Source organism: Rhinatrema bivittatum, chromosome 6 (genome assembly GCF_901001135.1).
Source record: "Rhinatrema bivittatum chromosome 6, aRhiBiv1.1, whole genome shotgun sequence".
Taxonomy (NCBI): domain Eukaryota; kingdom Metazoa; phylum Chordata; class Amphibia; order Gymnophiona; family Rhinatrematidae; genus Rhinatrema; species Rhinatrema bivittatum.
This window is the reverse complement of record NC_042620.1, coordinates 35,076,819-35,090,700: the sequence shown is the minus strand read 5'-3', so window position 1 is coordinate 35,090,700 and position 13,882 is coordinate 35,076,819. Positions and strand designations below refer to the sequence as shown.

Here is a 13,882-nt window from a genome sequence, read left to right as displayed (position 1 = left end):
AATAAAATAATTGCATCTTGAACTGTATGCCAATAGTAGGAGACCTACGGTTAATACCGTTTGAAAAATGAAGTCATAGACTACGTCTTAGATTTCTTTGCTCGTCTCTTGCACACCTGTTCGGGAGCATCTCTGCGGCGTGTCCAGCAGTGGTCAGCCAGCGTGAATATTTCAAATGCTCTCCCTTTCTGACTGGGCTTCATACAGTACACTGCTGGCGTCAGCTTACTCAGCAGCTGCATGGCAGCAGAACTGCATTGCATCAGAAAATGATGTAATAAACTCTGGGATGAGGTGTGCATGATGGTATGATGCAATATGATGCAATATTACATCATTCTGGGCTTATTTACAGTCCTACTGGATACATTTACACGACTAAACATAGAAAGTGAACTCTATTAAATATCTTCAAAACGAGAGCCAATAAAAACTTTTCACGGTCATATTCGTGTTCAGCACATCAAGATACCACAGAGTAGGACCTTCTTAGGTCGGCAGCACTTTCATTGTTGCCCAGTGTGGCCTGAGCAAAATAAAACCCTGCGATCTAAGCCCTTTTCGGATGCTTTCGCTGAATCCCCAAAAACGGGAGCGGCCAACATATTTCTGTTTTCCTTTTAAACTCCCAGTTTTCCCTCTGTTGAGGCTGCGCGTCTTGAGACGGCGCGCTCGCCAGGCACGCGCATCCCTGGCAGGCCTGGAGGGGCAGCCTCCTCTGAAACGCCTCCCTCCACGGCGCTCCTTTAGCCGGCAGGGGTGGCCGCGGCAGTGGGCGATCCTCTCTCCCCCCCCCCCCTCCTTTCCTGGGGATTCGCGGGCACCCACTCCGGGGGTGTGCCTGATCCCCCAAGCGGGAGACTCGAAACCTGAGCGTACGGGCGCCGCGACGCTCGACGCTGCGGCCCGGGCCACGGGCCAAACCCAAGCAGGTTTTACCGGACACCAGCGAGGTTCGGTTCGGAGTAACGTCCATGATGTCCGGCGCTGTCCATCCTTGGTCCTCGGGACGAAGGTTTTTGTATGGCGGAGCCACTAAGAGGGTAATTTCCAGAGTGCGGGCAGCTTGCAGGTCCGCGACTGCTTGGTAACCGCTATGAGTTTCCCCTTTTTAAAATCTCACAGGCACGGTGCCAATGGGATTTTTTTTTTTTTTTTTTTTTTTTAACCTGGATGCTTTAGCCCACCCCAGCAATTTCAAAAGGGCGTTCTCGTCGAGTAAGTCTCCCCATGTAGCCTAGGAGCACACCCCCTGAAAACCGCCCCCTGTGATCTTGTTCAGTAGGGTATGAGCAAGCCCTATCAGAATGATATGCGACAGCGGGGCAGGGTGAGGCATCTTCCTGCATGACGCAATCAACCTGGGTCGACGCTGGTTTTATTTCAAATGTGCACAGTTGATCTCCCCAAGGTTATGCAAACCAAAGAAATGCAGAAAAAGGCTTCGCCTTTCTCTCTGGACTCCACAATGACCCCCTCCTGTATAGGAAATCACTTCTAAACCCAAATAACCGAGCAGCATTCGCGGGCATCGAACAAACCCGTCTGGAGACACCAAGAGGTCCATGTTCAGATAACCGGCGAGGGGGTGGCAAGTTATCTGGATAAAAGTTATGCGTGTAACCTTATCCGGATCTTCGGCAAAACCTATGCCTGTAGGTCCTGCCGCTGAATATCCCCCCGGATAAAGTCACAGGCCAAACTTTATCCGGATAACTTTAGGGCAGCAAGTTTTTGACCAGACATAACCGCAGAGCTTTAACCAGCACAGGCGGGACACCTGCGCCCACCATGAATGCCTCCAGCCCCGCCTCTTTTCACCTGTGCAGTGTTTCGTGCGTGCAGTGGTTCGCACGCTCAGGAGGGGAAAGGGGAGGAATCTAAAAGCTGAAGAATCTGCCTGGCTAGTTCCCAAATTTAGCAGCCGGACAACTCTTTCGAGCATGGACCTCTTGGGGCTGATTCACTGAGAGCCCAATATTCGGAAAACACCGAGCGCCTGATTTTATGCAATTCGGTTAGAAGCATAATTTCGTCACCTCTTCTCGGGAGAATAGAGGTCCCTACATTTTGGGCTGAAAATAGGCACCTACCTACTAGGCTTCTCATCATTTTCTGAATATGGCCACCTGCCCCCACCCCCAATCGCATTAAAACGGGATTGGTCTATTCACTGAATGCAGTGAATAAAGGCTGAAATGCCGGGAGCTGTCAAAGCCACTGCCTCAGTATTCAACCAAACCTGGGGACCCTTTCTTCCTCCGAGCAAGGCCTGGAAAAGGTGGGTACCAGGAGGGGCAGTGGGGGATGATTTCGAAGGGGGCTAGCAGCTCCCCCACTTACATTTTCAAACAGCTGACATCGGGTAGCGTGCCGGGGCCTCACGGATTCTCTGGCACATCATTTTTTTTTTTGTGAACGCCAGAAGCAAGGGGGACGGTGGGTGACTAGATACAACCAACCAAGTTAGGCATCTAGCACCGAATAATTTAAAAAGACCCCCAGATCTTTTGAACATCGGGCTCTATGTCTTTTCTCTCATTTTGTGTCTATGAGAAAAGGCCTTGACGCAGCAGACCCTAACAGAAGATTTTAAAAGCGTTGCTCGTGCAAAAACGGCCCCATGCATGTGTATGTGGGTCGCGGGCGAGCAACGCAGAGTTTAAGAAGCTGGGAAGTACGCGCGCACATTAAGACTAGGAAGGCAGAAAAGGGGCATAGGCATTCCAGGGTGGGGTCAAGACTTACACACATAACCCTGAATTTTGCAAAGGCTGAACATGCCAGTGCATGCCATGTTACCTGAGACAATCTGACACTCTCTATATATCTCCCACTTTAAGAGGGGCACTTTCAACTCAGGGTGGGTTTTGGAGGGGGGCATTGTTATATTGGTCTGCTTAGGGCACAAGGGTCTACAGACCCTTGTAATACCACCCCCTCTCCCCAAAACCCACCCTGAGTTGAAAGTGCAACTCTTACAGTTGGAGAAACATAAGTGTCAGATTATCTCTCTCTCTCTTTCTCTTCCCCTCTCCCTCCCTCCCTCCTCCCATATGGTCACTTGTGTGAATGATACACATATACTTGCATGCACAATATAAAATTAAGCGTATCTTTGCTTGAGTGCCTAATACGTGCATTCATGCATGCTCCTTTTAAAATTTCACAACCTGCCAAGATACAGTGGAAATGTCTTATTGGCTCCTATTATCACACATTTTATGCAGGTCTAGCAAGATAAGTTTTTCTAGAAGGCATCTCGTCTGCATTCTCATCACAAGATCTTGAGTTTGCAACCTAAACTGGGCATTTCTCCTGTGCTCTTTGGTTTTTTCTTGACCGAGCGCACCAGTGAACAAACCAACCTGCTCTGCCTTCTGATGGAACACAGCCGACATAGCCAAGATTGTACTGCGCTCATCCAGCGCGGCCGCAAAGCTCTTCCACTCCTGATCCAGCTGGGCTGAGATCTGTTTTATTTGCTGGGAAGCGTAATGGCCGGCCTCAGAAAGTCTGGATGCGACTGACATGATGCGGTTAATGTTGACATATGCATTCTGACAGAGAAGAAACAGATAAAAAAACAAGTCATCTTTAAAAATTCAGTAGACAAAAGTGCAGTTGGAGGTAACTGAGCAGATAGTTTGTAAGTTTCTCACACAGATATTATTATGCTTTTTTTTCTTAAGAAATGTCTGTTATAAAACGTACAGTAGGTTCAGATATCAAAAAAATCAGGACAACCGGTTTGACAAGGTCAACATTAGTCTTTACTGATTATTTATTCATAAAGTGCCAGGACATTCCCTTATTCATGAAATGAAAACCAAAATTACTCTTCCAATTTTGCTTGACTTTTTTTTCAGCACCCTTTCTTTTATTAAAAATTAATTTGTGAACAAAAAACAGGCACATGGCTAGGTAAAAGTGATTATGGAGAACTGCAGAGCTAGTGTTCTGGGTACTTTCTGTACATCAAGGGGTGGTAAGAGTAGAAAGGAGAAGGAGAAAATGGATGAAACTGAAAAGGAAAGCAGTGAACGTGATCCCCTAAAGGAGTCCGTTCAATAGACCTCTGGAGACGGGAGTGGTCCCATGGACTGGAGAATGGCAGATCTGGCCCCTCTTCACTAAAAATAATCACAAGGAGAAGATGGGAAGCCACAGGCCGATTAGTCTTACCTCAGTGATGGGAAAACTGGTGGCAGCTCTAATGCAGGAAAGGATAATGAGCAATCTACCATCCAGTGGGCTGCAGGGGGCCGCTCCAGCCGGCTCCTCTCTGCGGCATGGAGCCGTGACGTCATTGCTGGGTTCCTCGTTGCCTGCCTTTCCCTGCGCCTCTGCGTCGAAGTGCAGGAGAGCGCCGCTGTCCATGGGGCTGCTCCTCTGTGCTTCCAGCCCTGCTCTTAGGCGCCAGCGCGCGCCTCTTTACAGTATTTAAAGAGCCAGTGACAGGAAGTGCTGCTGGCTCCACCTGATGACACCTTCCTGCTTCAGCCCTATAAAAGGGCCTTTCTTCAGTCACTTCTGGCCTTGATCGGGTTCCACAGTTGTATGTGTCTTCTGACCGGTCCAGGTCCTCCGTGATCTTCTTCTGCTTTGACGGCTTCATGTTCCTGATGTCCTCGTCCAGGTCTCCAGTCATCTTCATGTTCCTGATGTTCTTCGTCCTTGTCTACAGATGTCTTCAGGTCCTGATGTCCTTCCTCTGTGTCTTAAGGTGTCTTCATGTTCCTGATGTTCATCGTTCGTACGTACGTCTGATGTCCTTCCTGATGCCTTTGTCTTGGTCTCTGCCTCCATGCCTTGGTTCCCCGATGTCCAAGTTCCTGGCGTGCCGTTGTCCTGGTCCGTGACCAGTCCCGAAGGTGGGCTGTGTAGGGCGCCTCACGGTACAAAGGCCATCCTCATCTCCGCAGTGAAACCCTCCGGAAGACTTCTGCTTCAGTCCTAAGTTTTACTTCTTGAAAATCGAATCCTGTGCTTGAGTCTTGTCCCGGTCTTCGAAGCCTATTGCAAATTGCGTCTGTCCATGTCAAGACTCTGTTCGAACCTGCTCCGCACCAGCGTGGTCCGCGACCAGTCCCGCGGGTGGACTGTGTAGGGCGCGTTGCGTCACAGTCTCGACCCAGCGCTTTCACCTCCTTACCTTTGTCTACAGTGCCTTGATCCTCGCCTTCGTCTACAGTGTCCTTGCTTCAGTCCTCGTCTAAGTCTTCCTTGTTCTAAGGACTCTGTCTGCCCTTGTCCTCTGTCCGGCCTGCCGCCTCTTGCCGTATCCAGTGGCAGGTCTGAAAGGGCTTGGAACGGTCGGAGGACTGTTCATTGATCAACATTGCGTTGTTGGTCATCCTGGGGCGTGCAGGTCCGGTAGAGGGTCAGACCTTGTCTCCTTGTCTTTGCTTCAGCCTTGTCCTGTTCTTCGTTACCCGTGCTTGCACCAGCTCACCTCCCGCAGTGTGTCTTGGGGCTCCTCCCTGAGTCATGCTGTGGCCCAAGGACTCACATCACCTGCTTTAGAGACGACCATGCCTCCGCACCCATAACAATAGCTGAAGGCCTCTAAGCCCTCGGTTCGTAACAGCCACCGGAGGTCGCGCTCGTAACAGGATCCGAAGGCCCTCAAGCCTTCGGGTCGTAACAGGATCCGAAGGCCTCCAAGCCTTTGGGTTGTAACACTTGTTTCTTGGAAACAAAGATGGCTTTCTATTCCTATTTCATTACTCTTCAGATCTTACATTGTCCCTCAAAAAAGCATCAAAAAAATATCAAAATACATGAAAAGTTATGAATTGCTATTTTTACGATTTTTGGTTAGTGAGACCTCTCCTTGAAAAATAGGATCTTGTTAAGGCAGAAGACATAAAGTAGCTAATAACCTCAAGAGTAAAAAAAAAACGAAGATCCCATATTGAAATATGTCATAAATCATGGAAAATATAGCAGGAAGTCACTGAAATAGTGCATTATACCATATAGAAAACAACTTGACTTCTATGTGAACAAGTATTAATATACTCAACTTGTTTTTTTTAAGTATTAGATACCCACTGAAATCAGCAGCACAACAGCTTTTGAAAGAAGCATAAATGAAATTTACTTCATTATGCTTTTCCCTCATCTACTATACACAAAATAATTGCCATTTCTTTACAGAAGAGTTGGAAATGCAATTAAACAGTATGCTGAAGTATTGGGATTCAGAGAATGTTTTCCATTTTCCAGGGTTAATCTTTTCAGTCTTGTACAAGGAAAGGGCATTCTCCCAGGCTTGCAAGATAACATGTTTGCTTTGATGCGAACTCTTGCTTTTCTCTAAATGTGGTCAATCTCTGGAGCAGACAGCCAGAGCTCATTAATGTGATGTAGCTCTAGCTCATGGTTCAAGCAACACCTTGGGCCAGATGTACTAAGCCATGTGTCCCACAGAAACAGGAGGGTAATTTTCAAAGGCACAGTTTGCAGGTAAAATAATGCTTTAACCGCAGAAATTGCTCATTATAAAACTGCTCATCTGATATGCAGGTACATTTACGTACATATATTCTGTATGCGCATAAGCTCACCCGGACTACGCAGGGGTGTTACCCAGGGCAGAGTTGGGGAAGGATTCGGAGTTCTAAAGTGTGCACGTAAATTTTCTCCCAAATCTTCTGTGTACAAATTAGCAGGTGCAGGAAGTTTGGGTGGAGTAATTTTCAAAGTGAACTTACACATTAGAAGCTAATTTTCAGAGGAGTTATAAGCGCAAATGTAACTTCCTATCATAGCAATCTTCAAAAGCCCATTTATGTGTGTAAACCTATGGCCAATTCATAGAAACATAGAAATGACGGCAGAAGAAGACCAAATGGCCCATCCAGTCTGCCCAGCAAGCTACGCACTTTATCCATTTTTATTTCCCTTTTTCTCTCTCCCACCTGTTACTATTGGCTTCCAGTACCCTCCAGCCCTAATTCCCTTCCACCCCACCACCAATTTAGAGAGCAGCACCGTATCTGCATCCGAGTGACATCCAGCTCAATTAGGGGTAGCAACCGCTGTAACAAGCAGGCCACACCCTTACCCCATACTCTTACCCACACCTGTTATTATTTTTTGTTTGTTTTTTTAAATTTTTTTTTGGAGATAGCAGCCCTCCATCCTTCCGCTCCGTGAAGGTGGAACACTAACCTGGCCACTGGCATCCCGCTCCGTGAATGCCTCTGTGGCTACTGCCGCTCCGTGCAGTGTTTTGCTGCCTCCACTTTATTCAATGGCCTCCACTTTATTCAATGGCATATATCAATTTTCAAAAGCCCAGTTACATGCGTAAAATGCATTTACACATATAAAATCCAATTTTAAGCATGCAAAACCTTTTGAAAAGTTTGCTTTGAAAATCGGTTTAATTTGGGCACATATTTGCCATCTTTCTTATTTGGGCTGTTAGAAAAAAAAACTACCCCCACAATAGGAAAACCCCTTTAGAACAGGAGTTCCCATATCCTGTCCTTGAGGGCCAAAAAGTGGTCTCATTTTCAGGATTACCACCATGAATATGCATGAGACAGATTAGCATAAAATGCTTTCTGAAAACCAGACTGGTTTGTGGCCCCTGAGAACTGAATTTGGGGACACCTGCTTCAGTACACCTTGACCCATTACTGCAAAAGTGCATTCAAGACCGGGACTTATTCCTCTAAGGATGTTTAAGCATCTGGAAGTGTCTCTTTTCATTCCATCTTGCAGTTCTTGGCTGCCGCTGTGTACAATACAGCAACGCCACTGAATTTAATTTAGTGCCAGAATCTGCTGAAATATCTGTTTCTGCTTCAACACAAGACCAACTGAAGAGTGTGAACCTCGGGGTTATCTCAGTTTTAGTAAAATCATAATCATGATTAAATGGAAAAAACAAATAAGGCGGCCAATATTTTTGGCTCCTGTTGAAGAATATTCATAGCTCTCCAGAGGGCCTTCCCTGTCCCCTATTTTAAATATTAAGGAAAAGATGCATGCTTAATAGGAAACAGCAGATGTTCCCGCATTCTGTTTTTCTCTAGCCAGGAAAGACGTTTGCTATATGTTTTCATTAGGAACGGAACGTTCCTCTACCTACAGTACTAAAACAGTTTTAAGTACATCTTGCAGATAAAGTACAGAACATAACAGTAAACAGCACAGGATTTGTAAAAGCTGACAGAGATTTTTTTTGTGCGTCGGTGCTAATCTTAGCATCCAAAAAAAGAAGTCTAATCGCACCGTTAACGAGGACACTCGCAACTAGCCTTTGGAAGACTGGCTGCTTTGACAGTGTGGTTACAGGTCCCTTGGAGGAACCAGTTTTGGATAATACTTTCATGCCAGTCTCTTCCAGCAGAACTGCCCACAGGAAATGGTATGGAGCCATTCACTACGGGCAGACAATGCTAGCACAGGTTAAACAATAAGAGAACGATTCATCAAGAGTCTGAGCAGAAGTGTAAAAAAGCCACCTTTGGCATTCTATGACCAAGCTATATCTCGACCCTTGTTTTGTCTGCGCTACTGCCTGTTCTATTAGCATTATATTTTGCACGTGAATAACTTGCACCTTAGAAACTGGTCCTGGGCATGCACAGAAATTATTCTTCACCGTGGACGGGAATCTAGCCAGTTTGGTGGTAGAGTAGCCTGAGGAGCTTTTATTTATGAACCTACTTCAGTCTCAGAGAGTGGTCTTTAATAGCTGAAGAATCGAGCCAATGAGAATACCAGCAGCAAAGAGAACAAGGAGTATTCTTTCCTTCCAAATCAAAAGAGCATTCTCTCAAGAAACATAAAGGCATCTCACTGTACCTCAGAGATTCAGCTGAACATCTGGAAAGCGTACCCAACAGAAATCCCGAAGGATACCATATTTCAGCCGTGAAGGACTGAATCCCTTAAGACATGTTACAAGTCGTACTTTCCATGATAGTCAAAGTAACAGAACCAGCTGTATACTGCTTCATGAGGAATTTCAGTAATTCCAGTTCATCCTGATAAATATAAAGGCTATAAAATAGAAGAAAACTTAACAAAAACACGTGAGCTGTTTATCCCGTTCTGAGGATGTCACTAAGTACTTGGTGCGTGTGCTGAACCTTGTTGATATGCACGGTAAATTGTGGGCCTAGTCACTAATGATTTAGTGCAGGTGAAAATCCAAGCCAAATTGGGCATGCATGCATGCACAACAAGTTAGTGCAAATAGGGTGCTAATGAGCTCATTAGCTATTATTAACCCTAGTTACTAACCCCTGCTAAATTTACCTATCCCATTGGGGCCTGGCAGATTCAGCACCAGTAGATGGTTAGGCATTAAATGTTAGTATGCCAGCCATTTAACAGAGGGGAAAAGATCGTTTTATTTAGATTTTTGGCACTTCAAAGGTACTGTAGGTATTTCCCTATCTCCTGAGGTCTTACAATCTGAGTTTGAACCTGAGGCAATGGAGGGTAAAGTGACTTGCCCAAGGTCACAAGGAGCAACAGCGGGACTTGAATGCTGGACTCCCCTGAATCGTAGCCCGCTGCTCTAACCACTAGGCCCCTCCTTCACCCTGCTGACTGATGTGATGGTCCCGCCAGGCCTTCTACACTTTCCCTGAATAAGCGCCCCCCCCCATCGATCAAAACCTTCTCTCCCTTAGAGAAGTTCTCATTCTCAGTCAACATCCACCATTTAAGGAACCCCTGATCAAGCTCTCCCCAGTCAAGGCCCTCTGTTCCACCCCTCCCCCCCCCAATCCCCGCCAAGTCCAACACCTCCAATCCCCATGAGAAAAATAAGACCCTGGATCCCTGTCCCTCTTAAAGCCCAACTCAATGGTGCTGTCCCCATGAAATGTTCACCAGCAGGAGGAGGGAGGCAATCAACTCCTACTGGTGCTGCCTTGGACAACATCAGGGCCTTGAGGAGGATGGTATAGTGCCAGGAAGTAAAGTGGGCAGAATAGATGGCCCTTACAGAAACATATATATAATATACCTCCCTATTCTCTGTTTCTATCTCTGCCTTTCCCCTTCACTTCTTCACAACTAAAGATCCTCTGTATTTGTCCCATACTTCCTTGGATTCTCTTACTGCTATTTTTCCTAAACTACCTCCCCTGAAAGGCCCTTCTATGCATCCACCATCCTGTGCAAGAATAAATATTTTCTGAGGTTTCTCTGAAATCTATCCCTTTTGAGTTTCATATTGTCCAACCTCCCTCCCCCAATTTTTAAACTGCATTTAAATCTCTATTCAATTCAAAAACAGTTGTTCTGGAAAGAGAACAAACGGACTATCTGCATTTTAAAGTGATTCTGTTCCTTGAACCTCACCAGAAAGCACTAATGGACTTTATCAAGGCAAATCAAGCACAAGTCATTAATAAACACAGAATCACAGTTTGCAAAGTAAGAACACTGTAACTTGTGTTTGAATAAATGACACGTGTCTGAGGCACAGTAAACACAATGCAACGATCAATATCGTTTATGGACTCTCAAGTATGAGACTGAGGCTCAGTCTGGCAAAGTGACTACATTCAATTATCCAGGGCGGGCAAAAATTCAAAAGCTTTCACACGGGTAAACATGAGTTTACTTACCTCCGTTGGCGGGTAAAAGCCCCCACTTTAAAAAAAAAAAAAAGTGATCGGGGAGGAAAAGTACCACGCGGCGATGGTATTTTGAAATCGCCACATATATCTTGTGCCCATTTCGATGCAGGTGCAAAGTGTGCGGGTACAAAAGCATCCATGCTGTGCACACCGTTACTGGCAGGTTGAAACAAAAAAGGAGCTTGCAGGCTTCGCAAGCTCCAAGGGGCAGCATCAAAACTGCCCTCCTGATAAACAAATCGCACAGCTAAAGAGATTCAGCTCAGTGAAGTGCATTATTTAAAGAAGGGCTTCCCAAATCTGTCCTGCTGACCACACCCCCCCCCTCGCCCCCAGCCAGGTTAACCATGGGTGAACAGAGACCCTGCATATGCAAATTTATCTCATGCATATTCATTAGGGATATCCTGGAAAGCCAGCTGGCTGAGGGCTCGCCAGGGCAGGTTTGGGAAGCCCTGATTTAGAGCGACCATTAGTATCCTGGCAGCACAAGCTAATGATCCGGTGTAAGTTACCCTTTCAAGATGGAGGGAACAGGATGCAAGCTCCAGGGCTGATTTATTGAAAAGTCACAGAGACAAAACCGAAGCCGTAAACCATTCGCGGAGACCACTCTCCCTGAAGATTCCTTCAAGCATGCCTTACTCATAAAATAAAACCAGGAAAATGTGCTGAACTTCCAGTTTCTGGATCTCTTTACGTCCATATCCAAAGGAGCTCCTACAATGAATGGGGGTTTAGGGTTTAGGGATTCAGACCTGTTGAGGTCCGCATTACTGGTTCAGCTTTGTAGGAAGGGGATAAAGATCCTTGCTGGACCATTTGGTAGCAAGGCAAGAGCCTTTGTGGACTTATCCAGCAGCCATGCTGTATGTTAACAGAATGAGGTGGAGTTTTTCCCTGTTTATGAAGTCGTGGAGGTCGCTGTCCACTTGCATGCACAGATTTAAAGGGTAACAAGCAAAAACAAAAAATTAGCTAAGGTGGCAACTCTTTATTAGACTAACAATACATTTCTTGATTAACTTTCGGGAGCTTCCCCAGGTCCAAAAGTAGGGCCTATTTTCTGATTATAAAATAGCTGCTGGGAATCGTTAAATTTGTCGTTAAGAGTTTTGGTTACAGAAGACAGTGATACGTTAAATACCAACACAAGACTGACTTTTAATCTGTTGTAACCAGAGTGTGCTCCAACGATTTGATTCATCTTCCTATTTACTACACGGACATATTTTTTTCCCCTTCCATTTGAAACCCCCTCCCAGCTTACTACAGCCTGCTCACTGCAGTGACGGCCCTCGGCTGGGGGCCATGCACCAGGTCTCACTCTCTCTCTCTCTCTCTGAAATGCTGCAATCACAGGCCCTAAATTCAGCCACTGGGTGCCGTCATGGCACCATGACCATCATTCTCTTCTCCGCAAGGGTTGGGAACATTACCTACCCCCCCCCCCCCCCCCGACCCAATCAACCCAAGAAGGGAATTGAGCCCATGGCCCTCCAATTGTCACCAAGCATGGCCAATGAGTCACTGGGCCAGACCCTAAATGTTGGTTTTTAAGTTTACAAAAGGTAAGCTCTCTGCAGCTTAAGCCAAGCTGCACATTTATCTTGGCTGTCTGGGCACTTACATTTTACCAACTGTCATTACCGTATGTGCCTGTTTAAATTTAAAAAACTCAGCACTTGTTAAAAAAAAAAAAACGAACAAACAACCAACATAATTGTTGTACTCTTCCAATCGCTTCGGCTCCCTTCTTTAGCTTTTTTAATACAGAGCCCAAAGTGGGGTAGGAAGGACTTTGAAACCAATTCCATTCTAAATTCTTCAAATGCAAACCGCATCGAGGCGCAGAAGTCAAGCTGGAAACAAATCCAGTTCTGGTCACCACTATTCCGGTAACCAGGCTCCACCTGCTCAGCCTCTGATTTGGTTTCCGAGTTGCAGACATGCAAGAAAGCAGCACAAACTATTCCAATGCCGAAATACAGCTCCCCCGAGCCTCCTTCATGGCATGCCAGGTATATGCCGGTATACACAGATAATGCTCATTTATTCATTGTTATTCCAAGCGTGAACAACGTGAAAGACATTAGTATGTGATGCTCATCCTAATCTAAGTTACAAAGCCAGAGAACTTCCTGGCTTTTTAAACGGGAAGGCCTCAACTCTTTATCACAATAGAGAAGAACCCATATTTGCAGCGCGTGTCCATCGCAACTTACCATGGAATTCATTGCGAAGTGATTGTGCTGCGTCTGCAAGTCGAGCGCGTGCTGGTAGCTCACTCCGATCTCCGTGTGACTCTGCAGGAACAACTCCTTGTTGTGACTGATCCAGTCAAACATCTATAAAGCCATGGGGAGGGGAAAAAAAAACCAAGAAAAATGGTAAAGCATCAAGGTGGTAAACTAAAACTGCATCTTCAACACCGTGAGAAGCTCTGGCCGCAGCATCTCCGAGAGGATGCAGAAGAGCTACAAAAGTTACAGAGGAGGGCAAAAATAAAACCAACCAAAAAACGGAGATCAGTCTTTTCAGATTGGCAATTAGGAGACTGAGGGGAGAAACAACACAGATATAAAAAGTAACCCATCAAAGATGGCTCCTTATACAAGAACTAGGGAGCAATGGAAGAAAACATCAGGTAGCAGACAGAAAGCAAACAAGAGAATACACGTCTTTCCAAAACTGCACAGCTGACTTGTAGAACTCAATGCCACAGGATGCAGCGGAGTCAAACAGTACAGCCAGGCTCAAATAAGAGATTAGACACGTTTATGGAAGAAATGTTATTATTAATCACAACAGAGAAATGTGACCTCCAGGTTCAGGACATCCTTACTACTGCTGGAAACTGAGGGGGTATAATTCTGGCTACTCCCTGCTTCTTCTTATGGTTTTTTTCTAAGCACGGCTGCTGGCCAGCATCAGAGGCAGGTTGCTGAGCTAGATAGATCTTTTGATCTGGCCCAGTGTGGTGATTCTTTTGATCCCAAAACGCATTAATTCGTCAACACAAATCTGTATCTCGGGCCTCCTTGTTCATTACCTACATACCAGCGCTCTTCACTGCAATAAACTGCAGACAAACGGCAGCCATTCGTTCCTGCTCATTAGAAAGCCGAAACTTTGTCCACCAGTCACATTACAGATCTAGCAGCCATCTTGTTAATGTGCATGGCCAAATCTGAATGTTTCTGATGAATGTGGGGGAAACACCCACACTTGTATAAACAATGCCAAGCCTCGCAAAGATGAAA

The 13,882-nt window shown here is 45.9% G+C and overlaps 1 protein-coding gene across 2 annotated transcripts in view; it reads right to left on the bottom strand.

Annotated features, from left to right (window-relative positions):
- Positions 1 to 13,882, bottom strand: part of KALRN (kalirin RhoGEF kinase) — a 1,195,491-nt gene that overhangs the window by 696,659 nt on the left and 484,950 nt on the right. For both annotated transcript variants that reach the window (XM_029605245.1, XM_029605240.1), the window contains exons 6-7: positions 12,845 to 12,967; positions 3,369 to 3,560 (exon numbers count right to left, since the gene is read on the bottom strand). In XM_029605245.1, coding sequence (XP_029461105.1) covers positions 3,369 to 3,560; positions 12,845 to 12,967 — 315 coding nt within the window. The remainder of the gene's footprint in view (positions 1 to 3,368; positions 3,561 to 12,844; positions 12,968 to 13,882) is intronic.